Source organism: Choristoneura fumiferana, chromosome 6 (assembly GCF_025370935.1).
Source record: "Choristoneura fumiferana chromosome 6, NRCan_CFum_1, whole genome shotgun sequence".
Classification (NCBI taxonomy): Eukaryota; Metazoa; Arthropoda; class Insecta; order Lepidoptera; family Tortricidae; genus Choristoneura; species Choristoneura fumiferana.
Window position 1 is genome coordinate 19,742,344 of NC_133477.1, and position 22,605 is coordinate 19,764,948.

Genomic DNA, 22,605 nt, shown 5'->3' on the forward strand with positions numbered 1-22,605 from the left:
ATGTAGACACGATATGGCTACGAGGACGAGTAGGTAACCAAGTGAATACAAGTTCATTGTAGCGTTTTAAGAGAGAGAGGCCTTTTTTCAACAGTGAACGTCTTTCGGCTAATGATGATACAGATTATAATTTGTCTAATGATGATGAGAAGCTAATAAGTAAAGCTAAAGTTGGAATACTTGTTCTTGAGTCATTCATCATCATCATCATAATATTTTCAGCTATACGACATCTACTGTTGGACATAGTCCTCCCCCATAGATCTCCAGTTGCTTCGGTTGGAGGCTAGAATAATTAACCAACTAAAATAAAACTACCGAACCTGTTTAAGTACGTTTATTTATCGCCATTAAGACTTTGACACCCAATGATAAATAATATCATACATTCACATAATACGAACTAATAAACACATGTATCACAGAACATTTTGATAGTGCTTGAAATTGACTCTTAAACTGTGACATTATCACGATAAAAAATTAACTCTAGATACAAAACACAATGTCTTAGGCCGGGAGAGATAGTGATATTTATTTAAATAAATATGTTTCGAGATAATTATTTAGTTTTAACATTAAACTACCGTGAGTCTCACTCATATTAAATGATACTGTAGCGGATAACTCACGTCTTAAATCGAGTTTAGCTCGACATGTTTCGGGCTAAATCGTAGCCTTTCCTCCTAGGAGCAACGCGACTCAGCGGCTACGAATTAGCCCAAATGAAGTCTAGCTAAACTCTATTTAAGACGTGAGTTATCAATTTTTGTTTTTATATATTAGGCAAATCACAATAAAACCGAGAACACATCCAAATTTGGTTGTGATTCATTTGTAAGTTTTATAAACGAAATGCGATTTATAAACGAAAAGATTAGTATTAAGATTTACTTTATTTTGTCTTTGCTAATCACGAGATAGTTTAAATAGAACTAAATATATTAAATCCCGCTATCGGTTGTCAATCAAAAGTTTGGTAGGTAGGTACCACGAATGCTCGTGAGCGTTCAATTTTCTGCAAAATTTTGAATGACGACTGGATGTGTTAAGTATCTGCTAAGATCATTGACATCTATGTTACCTTACGGCACTAGCTGGCTGCTTGGAAAAAAACGCGTGGCGCATCGATCATCCATATTACTTTGACAGCCCACGTCACAGACGTCAACAACCTATAGTAAAGGTTCACAAATACGCGCTGTGAACAAATTTTATGCGCCGTTTTGATGTAAGAGACATGCAGTCGATACATAGATGTTGATGGCTAAGATAGAAAATGTGTCAAATTGAACGCTAGGCAAACAGCCGTAATTTCAAATTTATTTTACAAAAATAGTTCTACAGCTGTTGGCAAAACTTGAGCTATTTCTGAACTGAATAAAATATGAACTTCACTACATTTATTTACTAGGTATAGACTCTTTTTATTATGTTTTTGATACAATTTTTAGTCACTTATCTCTCCAAGATGATAAAAAAGGAATTTGAAAACTTCAATTTACTTTAATTAAGACATTTTAATGACTTATATTTAATAAGTATGTACACGTATATTATGTCGAGTATAGATTTGGCATGACAGAAGTGACATTAGTGAATACAGTCTGTCATTTAAGACGGATATAATCTATAAAATAAGTTAAAATATTTTAGTTATGTAGAAAAATAATGGCACTATAATTTTGAGCCAGCTTTTAACGCATCAAAGAAATCAGTGTAACATTTGGTGTGAAAAGATGGGGACGTATTTGAATATCGAAAATTGAAATATCTATAGCTAAAATATTGACGGGCAAAATATCCAAAGTAGCGTAGGTTAAGTAGGTTAGGTTAGGTTCGATATTTTGACCGTCAATATTTTAGCTATAGATATTTCAATTTTCGATATTCAGATACGTGCCAGAAAGGATCTTACTGTTTGTTAATTAATTTTTGAAATAGGAATACTATGAAAAAGGTAGTACAGCAAACACCAATTACATTTCGTAGTTTACATACATTTTGCAAATAGAAATCAAATATAGTTTCAGTTTACCTTTATCATCACATCCAACTTTTATTCAGTTTACTTTTTGGAGTATTGTGAATATTGTTACAGTAAATTAATTATGTTGCTAATCCTCGTTCTTACATAAAACCTAATTATTTTCTTTGCCATTTAGTTTATGTAAAGCTTTGCAGATCGTTAAGGTAGCGTTCTTTATAAGAACCATTTATTTTTAGAGTAGTTCAAAGCTACTTTATTTCGTGAATGTACAACAACCATTGTCAGAAACTTAAAAAAAAAAAATTTAAACTTTTAAAAACATCTTAACAATACAGACTGAATTCACTAAGTTTTTAATAAGCTACGAAGATTAAAATTTCACAAAACATATTCTTACAAAACTAAAATAAAATAGAACGTCAAGAACCGATAACAATAATGAGATTTGTTTGATTCTGAGGAGTAAAATAAAAATATTTTTTACAAGTTGATACATAAATGTTTGTTTTTTAAAATACTTAAATGATGGTGTTCCAGTAATTATGTATGTTTCGGAGCGTTTTACTACCACTTTGGCAACTGTTTGGCACTGCATAGAGAATAACGTGGCGACTGTGTCATATTCTTACATAGTCTACTAAAAGTAATTCAAAATATTACAGCAGATGGTCAAATTAGACTGAAAATGTAGTTAATACTTACCTTTGAAGCGGTAAACTAACTCAAACTAACCCAAATACTAGCTGAAAATTTGAATTCAGCCGTTACAAAGATTACTGATTTTCAGAAGCAAAAAAATCCACTATTGTTACGGAAACTTGTCCGAAATAGAGAATTTGACACCCTCCATCAATAGATTTATTTTTTATGAGTTGTTAAACCCATATTTTGTATTGCAATAACATTTTTTCATGGTGTCTTATACTCAATTATTTAACATATATTTATGTTACATATTAAGCTGCCGTATTCTTCAAAAAATAAAGACATAGAGCATTTTATGCAACCGTCACACTTTTCATGTCAATACATATTTATATTATTTATCTAACTATAATTCAAAAACTTAATAAGGCTTTTCCTTTGATTTTACATAGTAGGTTAAATTCTTAAAATAAATGTTTCATCAGTTATATTATTAAGAAAAAATTGGACATGTCATTTTCATTTATCAATCAAATAATGAAATTATGAAGATACATCGTCCTAAAGTTCCGGGTGATGTCACGCCTTGACGTAACGTGACGTGACGGGCTCCCATTTTCAAAGTTTGGCGCGCTTAATCTTTGCATTTTTATTACTGCATTGACAGGAGAAAAAAAATAGGGTTTAATATTTTTTGATAATGTAACAGAGGGATTGATGCGAATGTTTTTTTTTACCCACATTTAATTACCTACAATGTCCTTAACAAATTCGGCAGCTTAAATATATTCGTAAATTAAATTAATTTTAATACAAATAACGAGCGTTATTCTTACATTTACTTATAAAACAATAATAACATTTACATTGAAGGAATGCCGAAAGAATTTAACAACAATTTACACGTAATTTTTAGACTTTACATACATTTATTTAATTTAGACACATTTGTTTATTTTAGCTCCCCCAACATATGTAAATAATTACAAATTTATGTGACCTAGAACATTCAAATTCAGTGCTTGCTATATTTATATAATAAATTGATTTTATCATATATTTCCTTATTAAAATTATAATCGACTGGGGCAGTACTGCATAGTGCTTTGAATACTGTTTTAACGGTCATAACATCAATGACAATCCCTTGCAAAATCTTGAGCCATATTCTAATTTATGTGGCTCTGTCCACAACCTGTATAATTTTGACGTAACGTTATCTCTGTCGTGCGATTTCAAATCGCATAATACGAAATTATCCAGCCATTTGATTCTTTTCTGTCGTAGAACTTTCTCAATAAGCATCATAGTGAGTTTCCGTGTCATCAAATGCAATACAATGTTTTGACTATAGCGGTCGTTAATAATTTTTATGATTTAAATTCGGGTTTTGTTCCGCGTACCTTGCTTTTAGAGAAGCTCTATATTTCTAGTCGTCTCGTGATCATGGCGCATGCAACTGTGCCGAAATGAAATAAATTAATAATCTACTATTAAAAAAAAAACAAAAGCCGAATTTAAATCATAAAATCAAAGGCAATGTTGCCATAAAAATTTTGTGAAGAGTTTCTATATTGCAACCAAGGTAGCCTGCATGTTATGACACTGTTTACGAGCAAGTGTGATGAAAAAATATTTTCGACTGTACTCTGTTTACGTGGTCGTATCACGCGATGGAGTTATATATACATCGTGTCTTTCTTTATGTTTGGTAACTTCAACAGACAGCTCAGTTCATTAATACCTCTAGGAAGTACTTGGTTGTTAACTTTTAATATGTATGTTTTCATACAAAATACATATTATAACTTTACAGTAATTGCTAATGTCAAATTATAAAACACATAATACAATAGATATAAAAAGTTTTTTTTTGGCTGAATATATCTGAATAAAAATCACTTTAACTGTTTTATATTGCACATAATTAATTATCTTAATTCTTGATTGTCTTCTAAAAAGTAAAAGTTAGGCCACTAGTGTTTTCATTTGACATTGAATTTTCTTAAAATTAACGGAAATGAAAAAATACTTTAATTGTATACGTACAAATAATACAAGTGTGGAAGAGCCTTATTTATGGTAAAAAAATCTTCGACACAAAAAATATTCGAAAGCAATACATTATTTTATTTAATTATCATATTATACACACAATGCAGTACTGGTTTATTTTAAACTTGTAACGGGTGCAATTCCAGCTTCAAACACAAAATTATATTATAACTTACTTTAATATCATAATTAATACCAAAGTTAATTCACGTTTTGCTTATAATTTTCTATGAAACATAATACGCTTAATTAGATAAAATCTTTTAATCTCCTTTGTTTTGAGCCTATTGTTTGCTACCCCTGATCCTGACCGAGCAAGGATTGTGACAGGGCAATTATAATGAGCAACGGGGAGGGCATTCACCCGAACCTAGTAACAATGCAGTGGTTTACAACCTTTTAAATTTCGGATTATAAAATCGGTTTAAAATATCTAATTTATTTATGGTGTATCCGATATTTTAAATAAAAATATCAATAACAGGCTAACCACGGACCTCGTATATCGGTTACCACAATTAATGAACCACAATTTTAAATCGGTTATGTGCATCTGCACACTTTGTAGGTCTTATCGCTTTAACAATTAATTAACTATAAACACATTGTTAACAGAATTAAAGCGGGAATTCATATAGGTATTTAAAAGTGTGCGCAAGCTGAATTTTGTATGGACAATATTTACTATTGTTTGCCCAAAAAAATAAATCTATATTTTGTGTATGGAACTGCTGAGCTTACGAGTTTTAGTTATGGTTACTTTCCAAATAACATAATTCAGCGTTTAAAATAGTAGTTTATGCAACTGTTACGTAATAGGATCCCTAAAACACGAGTGTGGTTTTATGAAACGAAGCGAAGCCGAGTTTCATAAAATGATCACATGAGTGTTTTAAGTACTAATTACGTACAGTTGCATACAATATTTTATCTACACACATATAATAAGTACTCTATGATGGGTTCAGAAACCGATGCCTAAATTGAATTTTGACTTTGACTGATGACAAATGACCTGCATTGCATTACTGAGTTGTTCTACCAGTAACATATTTATAGGTGTTATCTTAATAAATACACAGGATTTTTTTATAAACTTTAAACAACAATACAGCAAAAGAAACAACAAACGAAATGACAACAGTCATGGCGGCAAGACAAGTCTCTGTCACGAATGTTTTTTTCAAGACACAGACAAATCAGTAAGTCCTTATTCTTATATCACTCAAGATCAAATTGTTGTGCGATATGTATTTTAAAACATACCAAAGTGACATTTCGTATCGAGAAAATGTTGTTTCTTTGGATACCAGAATAGAGCCCCATTTAAATTGTGTTGACTTTAAGAGCTATTCCAAATTTGAAACCCATTACAGTACTATATTTGATACTGTAATGAAATGAAAATTACGTTACGTTACGTTATGTTATGTTGCCGAAACGTCGAGGTAAATATTACTCGTGTGTGTTAGCGTGGTAAGTCCCGTTGGTGGCATTTTGACTATGAGTGAAAATCACGAAAGTTTAAAACGTTATAACGTTACTGCTGTTACTACTACCCAGACAAGAAAGCTGTCATAGTACAATCGGTTGTTTAATTCTGGTTATTGCCAACGGCTTTTTAACGCATTATAGAGGACTTATGATATATGGGTGTAGATAAAAGAAAATTTAACTCACTCCTAGATCTCAACTCAAAATAATCTACTAATAATATGTAACTAAATTAAGTCTAAATTAAAATGAGATATTATTTTCAGTTGATACATTTTTGATCTAGAAGTGCGGTAAGTTATTGCATTGAATTATAATTATTTTTTAGACCAGATGTTTAATTAATTCCATTGAACACCACAAAATTAAAAAATTAACTAAACCTTATGTCACATGACCCAAAAAAATCGATTAACTCATATTTTTTGGGTTTTAAAAGCTGCAATTGACCCTTAAAGTAACTCGATGATTTATTTCAGAATACACCTAAGCTATACATCACTCAAGGCACTTTTAGAAAATATATGCACTGCAGCGCAGATTACTGGTATTAGCACAGCCTTCGCGTTGCTCGAGCCTGTGGACAAAGCGATAATCAATAAGCTGTGACATACTAGATGGCGCTAGCATCGCGAGGTCCGTTTGACAACTTTGCGTCACGTTTGTGATTGGTTGAAAAGAGCCAATCGCAAGCAAGACTGTAACATCAAACTTACCTCTCGGTACTAACGCCATCTAGCGATATTATTTTCCTGTTAAGAAACCTTCGTTTGGTTAAGCTTTAAAGGTGTTAAAAGTGACATGACTGGAGTTATATCACCTTTTAACTTTTATGGTTAGTGGGCAGATTGGTTAACTTGACAATGAGGGCTATCGCGAATGAATTCGCCGCTAGAGGCGCTAGTGTAGCGTGAGGTCTCCGAAATGTCAAATCTCATAGTTTTTGGGTAAGCTACGCGGGTTTATTTATAATTAGAATAATTTTGTGAATATTTTGCAATATCTGAAATTAATTATGGCAAATATGCGTTCCGGGGAAATGAATGTCTGTGTTTTGAGACAGTTTTGTCTTTCGGAAACCTTTGTCCTCCCTTTTTTCCGAACAAAACAGGGACTATGCAACACTGTGGCATGCTCGATATTTATATGGTACGGTTTTAAGGTGTATTAAATATGATTTTAATCTAAACTTTGTTTTCACGCCCGTAATAACAGACTTTCAAAACCATACTTAAAAACCTCACGCAACAGTGCGCCATCTAGTGAGACAAAAAACGATAGCCCTCATTAGTGTTATTTAGAGGTCGAATGACAAAACAACAGTAAAATGTTTTACTAATTACTAGTATTATATACTAATTGATTTCTAGTGGATTATCTTGACGTTCTAACGTCCACGTGCTAAGCAATGGCGTTATTTTATTAATTTGATCATAGTGCAAAATGTATATTGTTACCAATCAAACCACTTTATACCTCAATTCTCCTCATTTAACACCCTTTATAAATGTTACTAATTTTTTATCGCATCATGTATTTATCGTGACAGCTAACATATTACTTTCAATACGGCCATTGAGTTGCCGAAGACTCGTATAAATATTCTTATTTAATACAGGCATTCGGTCAAAAAGTTGGTAAAACGTTCGGAACTACGGCCGATCTGCTCGTGATTGATGATGTAGAAATGATAATTGAGCGGGGAGAGTATGGCAGCGGACAGCAGAGGGATGGCGTGGTATACTTAATGAGGTAAAGGAAAAATGAATTATGACAGATGTAATACGGTTAATCGTGGTATCACGTGGGAATGTTTGATTGGATTTTGTCTGGTTTAGGCGAGCTCTTTAGCGTCACTCGGAACCTATTTAACAAGCTTTTATTTGGCTTGCAATGTATGTCCGCATGTGCGGGCCAAATCCTGCAAGTTGAATTTAACCCACTTTCAGTGGTCGCATTGACTTGAAATTTGGCATACTTGCGTATAAATCTAATCCTGCCGTGAAGCAGTAGTGCTTGCACTATTGTGTTTCGGCGTGGAGAGTAAGACAGCCGGTCACTTGAGGTATCCTTGGCATACTTGCGTATAAATCTAATCCTGCCGTGAAGCAGTAGTGCTTGCACTGTTGTGTTTCGGCGTGGAGAGTAAGACAGCCGGTGAAATTACTGGCACTTGAGGTATCCCATCTTAGGCTTCTAGGTTGGGGGTGGTGATCTCTTACCATCAGGAGACTCACTTGCTCGTTTGCCATCCAGTCGAATAAAAAAAAACTGGAAGTTAATCTTATAAATCTGGTACCAATACAATACGATGATGATACGGTGATGGTAGTGACATTCTGGTGGACTGGCCAGGATCGTCTCTGCAGGACGGAACCCCTCAACGGTTTGGTGGCATCGACTTGAAATTTAGTATGGAAATATACCTAGTATGACAATTCAAATACAGTCAATAAAATGTACAACAAATTTGAAAAATTCCCGACTTCAAAGTTTGCTATCTTAAAAACGACTTAACTGATAATGAAACTTAGTTAAAAACCATTACAAAGAAATTCCCTTTCACGTGAAAAAACCGTAACAAAATCGGCCTATTCGTTTGAGAACTATAATGCCAGAGACACACCAACAGACATAGGCTTCAAACATATATGGGTGTTATAGAAGCAGTGAACATCCCCAAGTGCGGTGACCGAGCTATGGTGGGTGAGGCTCGCTTTGGTTGAGCGCACATATGGCGGGTGGGTGGCCTGCGTGGCTTCGCAGCGGAAGGACACGAAGCGGCCGCTCATGACCTTGATCTTGAGGGGTCCGCATATCATTGAGTATGATAATGATGATATATAACCTGAAGCGGTGAACATCCCCAAGTGCGGCGACCGAGCGACGGTGAGGCTCGCATTGGTTGAGCGCATATACGGCGGGTGGGTGGGCTGCATGGCTTCGCAACGGAGGGACACGAAGCGGCCGCTCGTGATCTTGATCTTGAGGGGTCGCCAGCTCCGCCGCAAGCCGTCGGAATCGGCCTCCGTGACCTCTGTGTTGTCCACGACCCAGGGCTCGAACTGGCGGAAGAGATATTTTTAAGTAAGGTTCTGATTGATTAATTATTAAGAGGCGTTATTTTGCCCAGGTCCATGTCAACTAGAACCTTTTATCGTACCCTATATTCTTTATATAATTTATTGCATCAGGCGTCACTTTGCGGAGGTCAATGTCAATGAACTAAAACAATAGCTTTGCTCTCCCGCGACCTTATCATAGCTACGTTTATGCAAGATACGCATGTTCATGCAGTTCCTCCACCTCCATACTGTAAGAACACACAAAAATCACACAAACCCATCTGTGGCGGCCTGCTTCACCGTTCGAACAACAAGAGCGCGCCTGCGCGATGCAGCGGACGGTTGTGCAGCAACCGAAAATCAACAGAGCTGTCCGATCTCCTAGCAAGAGAAAACCTCATACAAATTTGTGTTAAATATTTTATTTGTTGTACATATATCTAATTGTAAATAAATTTAAATAGTGCATTGCATCTTTTCTACCGACACGACAACCTTTTACCACACATCTATCACCACCATCACACTACACTAACGCGTTTCGAACTCAATCAGAGCTCATCTTCAGCAACACAACTGTACACCATGCTACCAGTTGTTAGACTAATGAACCACAACCACCGTTTTAATTTGTCACTGTAACTCCCAAGTACCCACATATATTTTATGAAACAAAACAAAACTACCCACAATTTATTAATACCGCCTTCAACTTTGCATAAGCTTAGCTATCGTAAGGTCGCGGGTGAGCAAGGAAATTATTTTAGTTCATGGAAAGGTAACGCTTAATAAATACTTTCCACGAAAATTAGTTTCAACATGATCGGATATACCGTTTTTGAGTTATTGCCGAAAAACTGCGCTTCTCAACAAAAGGACGTAAGTGCCGTGAAGATACGCTCTTTTTCTGGTAATTTATAGATTTTAACCCCCTTATTCATAAAACTTAACAAGCCTATGTTAACTAACAAATGCTTTGTCCCTTTCTATCAAATACAAATGTCGAAGTGACAGATAAGGCGAATTTTAGCGGCATTTCAACTAAAATAGGTTTGATTGTCGTTTATGAATAAGTGGGTAAGACTGTAGTAAGTGATTTCATTGTGTTATAACGCACATAATATTACTTGATTTTCTTCGTAATGGCTACGGAACCCTATGTTGGGCGTGTCCGACACGCACTTGTTTAATCATTGAGGTCATTCGGCTTTAGTGGCAACCGGATTGGCGATCACCGGTGATCCTCCTAATATTATAAATGCGAAAGTTTATGAGTGAGTGAGTATGTTTGCTACTCCTTCACGCTGAAACGGCTTAACGGATTTGGTTGAAATTTGGTATGTAGATAGCTGGAAATCTGGAATAAAACGATTGGGATAAAATTTCGAAACAACACCCGCTAGTCATTAAATTTTGACATGTTTTTAATGTAAGTAACGTCAATGAAACCACGATTTAATTTTCGGGAATTCCCACGGGAACTTTCGGAAATCCCGAAATTTTGATTCGGCTGCGGGATCTAACGATTTACGTGTGTGCGAATCTAAAAATTCAAATTCAAATCATTTATTCAGTAAATAGGCCGCAATGGGCACTTTTACACGTCATTTTTGAAACTACCAGCGCTTTCGGAAAGACTATCCTTGCCAAGAAAAATGCGCCGCAAGAAACTTGGCAGAAAGTCATTTTTTCAAATTAAAATAATTATAAATAAAATAATTAAAAACTAGAGAATTACAAAATAATAATAATAATAATACCGGGACGTATGGGGTCCTTTAGTTACAAAACTAAACACTAACTATACACTAACTAATCTGCGGGTAAACACTAGTGAGTAATAAAACAAGTTACCCTCTCACGCTTCCCGTCGACGTACCACACGATGTTGGCAGGTGGCATGGCTGGCGCGGTCGTGCAGTTGACCAGCACGTCTTCCCCAAAAGACACGCTGCTGGGCAAACCAGTTATAACCGGATCCTGGTTCAGAGCCACTGTGAACAAATAATGGGCTTTAGTGGAATCTAAAGGTCTCTACCCTCTACAACATATCATACTGTAATAGGGAATATTACTGCAATTTTCTGCCGTCAGAGTGCAGCACTAGCACAAAGCCGTAAACAGTTTTTTGCGTATCTTAAATGCCATTATATAGATAGATACATATTAAACACCCAAGACCCGAAAACAAACATTCGTATTTTTCATACAAATATCTGCCTCGACACGGGAATCGAACCCGGGACCTCAAGCTTCGTAGTCAGGTTCTCTAACCACTACCTAGGCCATCTGGTCGTCAAAAAAATCGTGATAAATATATCATGATTTTTAAAGGTACTTTGGTCATGATCTGTCATAGCGACGAAATCTAAAGAGAACTGACATTATCATGGGTTTGCGCCAGTGTCGCCTCCTGCGCAGAGCTTTGCCTAATATGCCCTATAGCAAGTGTCAGTCAAAAATATATATTCTTTGTATCGAAAAGTATGACTATGCCCACTAGCACGTTTCGTAACCAACCGTCGCCGTCGCATGTCATGTATGCGTTTGACATTTCGTTCCTGAGACGTCCTATTACGGTCATGGCATGACACAGTGTAGTGGTTAGAGACCTTTAAGCAAACAGTAGTCAAACAGCTGGCCGAAGACCGTGCGGATTGGTTACTCCAGCGACAAGAGCGTAGCTCTTAAATTTAAGAAGAAGAAGAGGAATCTACGATAATTTGAAACAGAATGTAAAACCTTCATTTATTCGCATATACACCGTCTTTTTCAGGGTTTCGTAGTCAACTATACTCCATTTATTTTTACATTGGAAACTTAACAGTAAAATTTGCACACGTTTTTAAATGAAACAACGGAACTATTTAAAATTGTGTGAACTTCTAGAATAAAAACATAATAACGCTTATAAATGTACATGTAGGTATTTTTAGTCTTTTTGTGTTCGAAATATCGAGAAACGTGTTACAATTTGACTGTTAATTCAAACCTTAAATTAAACGGAGTATAGGAACCCTTATAGTTTCGCCATGTCTGTCCGTCTATCTAGAAAGATATATACTAGAAAGCTGTAAGTTCACATGAATAGACATACGTCACGCCGACAGTGGTACAATAAAAAAAGAAAAATAACTTTTTTTGGGGTCTTCCCATAGACGTAAAATGGGGGTGATTTGTTTTTCTCGACTAACCCTATATTGTGGGGTATCGTTGGATAGGTCTTTTAAAAACATTGGTTGCTAAGACGATTTTTTTATTCAGTAATCTGTTTGCGAAATATTCAACTTTAAAGTCCGTTCCCCCCCTCTAAAATCTAAACTGTTGGGTGGAAAAATTTGAAAAAAATCAGAATGGTAGTAAATAAGCCTAGGGTATAAAATATACCTAAACTTGGAAGATTCAGTACACAATACGAAATCCTTAGAAAATTATTATTAGACTTTTTCGTAATGGCTACGGAACCCTATCCTAGGCGTGTACGACACTCTCTTGGCCGTTTTTTTTTATTACGGTTCCGTAGTCAACTAGGAACCCTTATAGTTTCGCCATGCCTGTCCGTCGGTCTGTCTGTCTGTCCGCGGCTATGCTAAGAGAGCGTTAGTACTAGAAAGCTTTAATTTGGCATGAATATACATATCAGTCACGCCGAAAAGTAGTTTTTTAGGGTACCTCCTATAGACGTAAAGTGGGGATGAGTTTTTTTGTTAACTTTGACACATGACTTAGTTTATTGATTGAGACTACTTGGTAATTATATTTCTAAGGCAAACTCAAATTATATATTTTATAATTAAATTGTAAAATTCAGAAACTCAGTTCTAGTACAAGCTTTGCTTAATTCAGTTATAGATTTATATTTATTCACTTATTTTATTGAGTATTACCCTCTACGAGTATCTACGTCTATGTGGATTTTTTTTTATTCGACTGGATGGCAAACGAGCAAGTGGGATGATTTATGCATGTATTTTGTCGTAAGAATATTTTGATGACTCAACATTCTGACTCTGCTGGCAATAGTTTATACTGCAGCATATTAAATGCTGACAAGCTAAACTCTATGGCTGGAATTGCCTCTAAATTACAGGCTGTTCTCATTTATAGCCTCATTAAAATCAATGGCTATCAAATTCATAAACCTAAATAGCAGCCGTTATACAGGGAACTCCGTAAATCGTTGTATTATTACAAATTAGAAAGAGTGTGTGTGTGTGTTTTGTGTTGTGTGTGTGTGTGTGTTTGTGTGTGTTTAAAATGTAGTTTATTAGAGTAAGGGGCTGCTTCACCATCCATTGATTAGTGTTAACTGACGGTTAAATGTGATGCCGTCTCCGTCTATTCAAACAAAACAAATAGAGATTTCAAAATAAACAAATAGAGGTTGCCTAATAACTGATATTTCACAGAATATTCCATTTAAAATTATCAAAGTAAAATGATTTGTAAAAAATACTTTTCTACCGTTGGGATAAAATTACTGAAAGCATTAATAATTCTGTTTTATTACCCTGTTTTTAAACACGTTAAATATTAAACAGAATTTTATTGATGGCAGTTCAGTCGTAAACACACTGTTTTGCCTTATTTAAAGTGCTAGAAAATTAGGTGCGGATATTTTCAGGGTATGTAATTAATAATTTAAGAATCAATTATACACATAAATTATTTAAGTATTGTGTGGTATTTTTTTTGTTTCATACAAAAATACCATTCCGTCCAAAAATAATCACCTTGCATTAACATTAACTGTATTTTTATTTCATTTTCATCATCATCATCATCATCATCATGTCAGCCGAAAGACGTCCACTGCTGGACATAGGCCTCCCCCAAGGCTCTCCACTCAGACCGGTCTTGTTATTTTATTTTATTTAATTGAAACTAATTAACAACGATGCAAATAAATTAAATCGATTCTCAAAATATCCGCATCTGATTTTCAAGTACACTGTACGCGGCATTGCAGTATAATCGATATTTCAGTAAAATTATTAAACATCCTTAAGTGCAGCAAGTAAACCTCTGTAAAACAAAAGCATCTCAGCAGGGAATGCATGTGATGCAAGCTACAATCGCTCACTGTCCCGAGACCTCTCTCAAGAAAGACGTTTGATATACGACGCCTCGCCCAAGCCTGGTTCATTTAGAGGAGTAAAACGAGACGAGTTTAATAGTTCGCAAGCTTGATCTTATTAAGTTTTCATACGTTATCTTTGAACTTTATTATCAAGTTCTCTTTGCTATCTTTGAACTGTAATTTCACAATTAAATTTCCAAAGACTCAGAGGGGCAAGTCCAGGTTCGAAATAGCTAGCGATATCTCTCGCAATATCTAAATGGGCTTTAAAAATCAGCCGCATGCATTCTCAGTCCAACAAATATAAGTACCAGGCATGCATAAACTAAAGGATACTCACCAGCAACGGTCAAATTTTTCGTCTGCTTCACCACAGCGAACCGCGGCCCTTCTGTCGACACCTCACACATGTATGATATCCTGGTATTGTACTTCTTCGGCAACACCACGCTGATAGAACAACTGTGCTTGTTGCAGTCGCCGCGTGTTACGCCTCCGGCTGTTGTGTTGAAGGTTCGAGTTTCCGGCTACAAAAAAAGAATATACTTACTACCACTATAGCAGCCTTAACTATAATGTAGGTAGCTGTATACTTATGACACGATAAGTATCAAGACAGAAAGGAGATTCACTGTTCCTCGTATATATTTTTTTACAAACCCGCGACCAAATGATCGATTGTACAAAGAGTTCACAAATATTCAACTTAACAATCAACCCTCACCTGCGGCTCGGGTAGATTTTAAACAGCATTTGAAAACATTCGTAACCTAACTTCCTTGTATCTGTCTGTTTGATATCTATCTTCATAGTCTTGCGTAAATACCGAGGGATCTTAAATTCAAGGCTAAGTGAATAGGCTGTTACTGAACTTGTACGATATACTTTGGCCACATCTGCACTCTTCATCAGGTGAGATAGGGGTCAATCACGGGTCAGTTTTATGTAATAAAACCGGCCAAGTGCGAGTCGGACTCGCGCACCGAGGGTTCCGTACAAATGATTAAAAAAATAAAAATATTTTAACTAAAAAAGTATGCTTTTCGTAATATTTCCTTTATCTGTGCTAAAGACGTTGCTTCGTACCAAACTTCAAGATTCTGAGTTCACGGGAAGTACCCTGTAGGTTTTCATTCCCTTGCGAGTGTCGAAAATTTGGGGCATATACGGCTGTATCTTTTGATCGCGTTGGCTTAGAAGTTTAATTTTTTCACAGCTCCAAAGGACAGTAGACCTGAGTATTCGATATGAATTTCAGCCTAATACCTCCATGCGTTCCTGAGAAAAAGAGTCTTGACAGACAGACAGACGGAAAACGTGATCCTATAAGGGTTCCATTTTTTCCTTTTGAGGTACGGAACCCTAATTACTGCAAAATTTGAAAACGTCATCCAAATTTTAAAGACATTTCTTTAAAGACACCTGTTGTCACCGAGCACGTCAAAAAAACCGTTATCTCAGTAAGGGGCTGTTTCACCATCCATTAATTAGTGTTAAGTGACGGTTAAATGTGAAGCCGTCGCCGTCTATTCGAATAATACAAATAGAGACGGCATCACACCTAACCGCCAGTTAACACTAATCAATGGATGGTGAAACAGCCCCTAAATCTCACCTGCTGTCCTGGCATATACCGGAAGATCTCATTGTTGTTGCGATACCACTTGACTGAGTGGAGGGGGGGGTTCCCCTTGTCGTTGATATAGTGACAGGTGAGGTCCACGTTCCTCCGCGGGTCTCCGTAGCTGGGGACCTCCAGGAACGTTATGTTGTGGGCCGTGGCGATCACTGAAACAAGAATACAATACAATACAATGCAATTACTCTCTATTGGGCTCCACAGAAAATCAGCGTTACTGCACATAATGTGCGGCAACACATGCTGAGTGGAGACCCTTTTTGGTATCCTGCCGTGTCACCAAGTAACATAGTTTTAGTGCTAGTTTTAGTCTTAGTCTTAGGTGTTACGTGGAGCCAAAATAAATATTTCTTTCTTTCTTTATTTCTTTCTATTGTATACTACAATCGTAAGCGATACGGAAAAAAAGATTGAGAGAAAATTCATCATCATCATCAGCTGGAAGACGTCCACTGCTGAACCAAGGCCTCTACCTTAGAACGCCACACTGAACGACAATTCGCCACTTGCATCCACCGGTTGCCCGCAACTGTCACGATGTCGTCAGTCCACCTAGTGGGAAGGCTGCCAATGTATCGCCTTCCGGTTCGCGGTCACCACTCGGGGTAAGAAATAGGCACATTTTTTCAACAGAAAGACGTAAAGGACTAGATTACAGCATATGAATCAAAATATTTTTGAAAATAATAGTAACTAGTGTTTAGTTCGCCCTCGTAAACCATAGATCCAGCAGTTGAACCAAAATTTCAGGATTTTATTAAAATCCCGTGGAAATTTCTAAAAATTTCATCGTAGGCTTTTGCGTGATCGATTGCTTTCAATACGCTGTAGAAAATGGTTTACTGTAATCAAATCAACCATGAATAATTTCAGGAGTATTTTTATATTTTGTTTATTATTATAAATCCTTTCATGACTGTCAAGTTGACAACGAGCTTCAACACTTCCCCAAAAAAATAATAACCGTCCACAAAACAAAGTTAAATCAGAAAGCTCTCAGCATTCACTAAACGCTCAGAAACCACACCAAAGTTAATATTTAATTCATTAACGAAACACGAATTCGCTGCAACAAAGTGCAATGCTAAATTAGTTTGGGAACAAGTTTTTAATTAGAGCTTTGGGGTAGGTACTGAACAAAAACAGGAACTCTCAGTATGCAGTCGGGTGTGAACTCGCGAGTTGAGTCCTGATTAGACTAAGCTAACTGTGAGCGAAAATGGAGTGAAACCGATAAAAAAGTTACGATAGTGTTATTCGTTAAACCAACGCAGTGTTTCAGAGAGATTTTGCTATTATGTATTGTTCTGAAACTATAATCAAGCTTCAATTTATGATTGGAAATTTCCATTGTTTTTCGTTCATATCCATCTTGCATGACCAGCTCTGGTAGTGGCCCCATTATTTCCTAAATTGAATAAGTTCTTGCGCTTTGCCGGCCGCAGCTGCGGCGCACTCGCTTCACTCGTTTCGCCTAACACTCCGCGCTTCGGTCGTCGTTGTAACCAATTTTAGACAGACCTAAATTGACAGTACAAGTAACCAATTACACTATCGAAATCTCCATATTCGACTCCTTCTAGTGCTGGTAATGTAAATATGGTTATGTATGTACGGAAAACAAGGTGAAAATGTACACATAGTCGGTAGTAAAAGATTTATTATTCATCATCATCATCATCATCTCAGCCATAGGACGTCCACTGTTGGACATAGGCCTCCCCCACAGACGTGAACGTGTTCAACGAAGAACGTGGGGTTGCCGGCCTCGCATCCATATCCGGCCTCGCTAGGCCCCTACTTCCTGGCCTCTACAGTAATGTCTGTGGTAATGTACTATTTCTAGAATGAAATACTTATATTTATAACTTTTACGGTCTACAATTTATTATTATGACAGCTTCGTTCGCGATGCTCTAATAACATTGTTTTTGTGATGATGTCTGCGAATGGAAAATCAAATCTAACAACGGGAGATAATAATGTGCACTTTTAATAACTTGCCATATAAAGGAAACTCGTGATGTTGATCAAAACTTTGCTTTGGTTTTATGTGAATTTTAGCATAAATCTTTTAATGACATTCTGTACCGAGTAAAGTTTTAAGTCGTGAAATAGCAAAGCAATTTATAACTGTGGACATGTGTTCTTGGCTTTTTGTTTAGTGTCCGAGTCCCATTATAATTGTACGGTTTGCTGTTGATGCACCAAATAAAATAAATTAAATTAATATATAGTGACGTAATATTATCTGGTAACCATAATCATCATCATCATCATATCAGCCGTAGGACGTCCCATGTTTGACATAGATAAGCCTCCCTCATATATCTCTAGTTGTTACGGTATGAATGAAATTTTGTACTGAAATGTTTAGTTCCACTTTCACCCATTTTATATATTTATTTATTTATTTTCGGAGAACCAACAGCTTTAATTTACAGAGTAAACTTATTTTATAGTATCAATAAAGCCAATTATAGGATCTCACAAGTAGACACAAATTTAAAACAAGTAATAAGTTAATGTTTATGTTCATTGTTGCTATACCTCTTATGGATCATATTGTACTAGTATCTAAGAGAGCACGTACGAGTACGTTACAAACGCTAAACTAAGGTCTCAGGTGTAAACTAAGCTTTAGCTTTTGTAATTTATCTGACGAAACACCACAAGACGAAAAGCCAACTTTTCCATTAACTAAAACTACAAGTTGTCTCATTTTAAAACTAACCTCCTGAGGCGTCACTCGCCCAAGTTCACATGTGACAGTTGAATTGAAATTGTGGTAAGAGTTTTTTATCAAATTCCTCCCTTTCAACCCAGAACATCATCACTATCACCATCATCATCATCATCATCAGCTGGAATACGTCCACTATAGAACAAAAACCTCCCTAAAGATTTGCAATTTTGAACCAGAAACTACCGTGAGACTCACTCATATTAAATATAATGACCCGGATAACTCACGTCTTAAATCGCGCGAGCAGAGCGGCGGCGCGCAGTGCGCGTGTTGCAGCAGCCGCTGAGTCGCGTTGCTCCGAAGACGAAGGGCTACGGATTAGCCCGAAACATGTCGAGCTAAACTCGATTTAAGACGTGAGTTATCCGGGTCATTATATTTAATAAAAACCTCCCTCTTAGAATTGACTATAGTAATATTATTCCTCTCTCTTTAACTAGCTACCTAGTTAGCTCGTTGGATAATTTATCGGAGTCTAAACAGGCAGGTATTTCCTGGTAAATTTGCACCCATTGACCCGCATGTACCAGGCTCACAGAGGTGCAAACAGTAACAAACACCGCTAGGTACGCTAGTTTACAATTACAATTACAATTCAAACAAGCCGTGTTCTGTCTGTGGAATTGAAACCGCTATCGTTTCTGCTGTCCTGGTAGCAAAGAAGTGAATTTGACGAATATTATTACTGGATATTGAAGTATATTGAATTAAATACAAGCCTTTTTTAAACCCTGACGCAAAAAGAGTACCTAGTGTTGTAAGGTTTGACAACAATGTCTGCATGTCTGTCTGTCCGTGGCATCGTAGCTCTCTGTCGAGGGGTTGATCAGGTTATAGAGATGCAAACGCAAAAATAATGATTGACCAACTGTTTGTTATACATAAATTGTAATTATCTTTTCATTCCATTTTATAGTTCCATTACTTTTTTTTTCATACCACAACAGCAACTAAAACATCTGGAAAAAAACAAATGGAAAAATATAGAATTGTAGCGGACAGGGAATCGAATCCGATTCCTCATCATTCCATGACCAACCCGAGCATTTGGCGTGACAAAAAGATTTGCTGTACTTCCGTGGAATAAACAAAGGCTTAGCTCGAAATCCAATTTCAAGTTACGTGGCCTAAGTATGCAAACGAACATTAAATTTAAAGGCATATACTAAACTGTCTTAAATCTCTCACGACTCTAAACCGCTTAACCTGCGCTCAGTTCGCTCATAGACGTCACAAGCGCTGACGCTACAAAGCGTATGCTTAGCATAATATGCTGCATAAATTGTGGTTGAAATTTGACAATGCTTTGAAATGCCGTTAACAACGGGTGAATTATTTTGTTGAAATTTCATTATGATAAACGCTAAGGTGCTGAAATAAAAACTATAGTAAACTTCATTTAATAAAATCACATTTACGACGCGTAGAATTATTAGATAAAACTGAGATACTAGCTGTAGTGGCCTAACAGGCCGAACGCTTAACTGAATCTGTTCAAACTCATCTTTGGTTGCTAATCCCGTGTGCGTTTTAATGAGGGCTATCGTTTTTTGTCTCACTAGATGGCGCACTGTTGCGTGAGGTTTTTAAGTATGGCTTTCAAAGTCTGTTATTACGGGCGTGAAAACAAAGTTTAGATTAAAATCATATTTAATACACCTTAAAACCGAACCAAAAGATATCGAGCATGCCACAGTGCTGCATAGTCCCCGTTTGTTCGGAAAAAAGGGAGGACAAAGGTTTTTGAAAGACAAAATTGTCTCAAAACACAGACATTCATTGCCCCGGAACGCATATTTGTCATAATTAATTTCAGATATTGCAAAATATTCACAAAATTATTTTAATTATAAATAAACCCGGGTAGCTCACCCAAAATCTATGAGATTTGACATTTCGGAGACCTCACGCTACACTAGCGCCTCTAGTGTTGAATTCATACGCGATAGCCCTCATTGAAGCGACCTGTTCAATTAAAATGTATTGACGATAGCAAGGCTGACGCCCAACTGAAGTTATAGTTAAGTTATTATGGGTAACCAAAGATGAGTCTGAACAGACTTATTCAAGCGTTAGGCCTGTAGTTTGACCTGTGGCCTCTCAAGCAGAGGATCGTGGGTTCAAATACGGGCTCGCAGCTCTGAATTTCTGGTCGACTTCGAAATGTTCCAAAGTAGAGTGGTAGTATTAGCTGGATTTGTGTCTATTGTTGCAGTTTGTAGGTAGAAGAGCTGTATGAATCCTAATTTGTTGCATAGACGTGAGCTATCGTAACGTAACGAGAAAAGTAATTGTTTTTAGCTCTAAGTTCTTTAATTCCGTTCAATAAGTTCGATACTTATTAAATTCATGTAGTAAATAAATATGGCTGTTTTTAACACGTCAAGGCGCCTTTTACTAGAGCTAAGCGTACTTATTGCCGTCAAAGATATTCCTTAAGATGTTTTATACACCATCACACGACTTACTCTCGCATAAAAGTCAAGTAATTTACGAGGCAGGTAACTTAAGGATATGAATATTTTATAAGAGAAATGGCCCGTGAACGGCAGCAAAGTTCCGTAAGTCGCTTACCCATTAAATATTTTGTGGAGCTAAACAGGGAATTTTTCCAGAATGTTTTAGGGCTAATAAGGGGGGTTATCACTCTGCTGGCGCCGTGGAATGGTTTTATGGGAGCCATGGTATAATGGCATTGACGAATAAACCAATGAGAGATCCTATTGATATCAAAAATGTGAAAGTTTGTGAGTGTTACTGAGTGTTACCTTGAAAATCTCTATGTGTTTCCTGTACTGCTTACTATGTGTTGGTGTTGAATAGATATTGTATTGTGTGTTTATTAGTCTTCCGCGCTAAAACCGCTGGATTAATTTAGATGTAATTTGCTATGAAGGAAGCTGGATGTAAAAAGCACACATTTATACTCCTTATCCCAATATAACAGAGCGGGTTGTAGGCGTTAAGTCCCGAAAATTTCAACCGCTAAGTCTAAAGACTTGAAATTTCAGTGTTCATAATTATAATCTATCCTTTGTACATCTGTTTCTGATTGTTGTTTCTGTTGTTGTTTCTTCTGTGTTTTATGCACAATAAAGTTCTTCTTAAGGTAATGAAAGTTGTTTTATGTAGTATACATACAAACAATCATTATCAGTCGGAAGTAGTCCACTGTTGAACAAAGAAGGACAACAAGCCATTTGTATCCATCGGTTGCCGCATCATGCGCGAGTCTACCTAGTGGGAGGCCACCTAGTGGAAGGCCACCTAGTGGAGGGCCACCTAGTGGAGGGACGCTTCGTCTTCCAGATTGTGGTCACCACTCGAGAAACTTTTCTCCCCCAACGGTTACCTGTTCTTCGAGCATAGTGGCCTTCCTATTGCCACTTAGATATTATTCCAGCTATTTCAGTAAATTTAGCTCTTCGAAGAATTCCCGTATTCCGAATTCTATCGCGCAAAGACACCGAGTAATATCAATATGTTAGTAATGCATACTAACACTAGACGTAAGGCAACTCTATATTATACTAACTCGGACATGTAATTACTTTATTTTGATTTTGATTGTGATTATGTAATTAAAAATGTTATTGTTAATATGAAGCCTTAGTTTTGTATTATGAAGCCTTGAGTTTTGCTAAATAATATTATTATTATTATTTATTATAGCTCTCTCCATCGCTAGTTGCATGATTCTGAGCCTCTCTAAAAAGTCAAGGACCACTTCCAGAGCCATAGGTCGTCACTGACAACACAAACTGGTAAAGGATGGAAATGTCCAAGATAAAGTCAGTCGAATTGGGGAATTTAAATTCAACAGGTAGATTAAATGGGTTACGCAAGCGAAGCAACGTCTAAAGGCTAGTATTGGTGATTTAGTATAACAAA

The 22,605-nt window shown here is 36.4% G+C and overlaps 1 protein-coding gene across 1 annotated transcript; it reads right to left on the reverse strand.

Moving 5' to 3' along the window:
* Nucleotides 1–322: 322 nt before the first annotated feature.
* Nucleotides 323–21,397, reverse strand: LOC141428755 (uncharacterized). Its single transcript, XM_074088764.1, has 6 exons — nucleotides 21,289–21,397; nucleotides 15,945–16,117; nucleotides 14,670–14,856; nucleotides 11,104–11,243; nucleotides 9,033–9,249; nucleotides 323–6,761 (listed from the first exon to the last, which is right to left on the reverse strand). The coding sequence occupies exons 1-6, from the start codon at nucleotides 21,395–21,397 to the stop codon at nucleotides 6,676–6,678; spliced, it is 912 nt and encodes a 303-aa protein (XP_073944865.1). The 3' UTR covers nucleotides 323–6,675.
* Nucleotides 21,398–22,605: the final 1,208 nt, after the last annotated feature.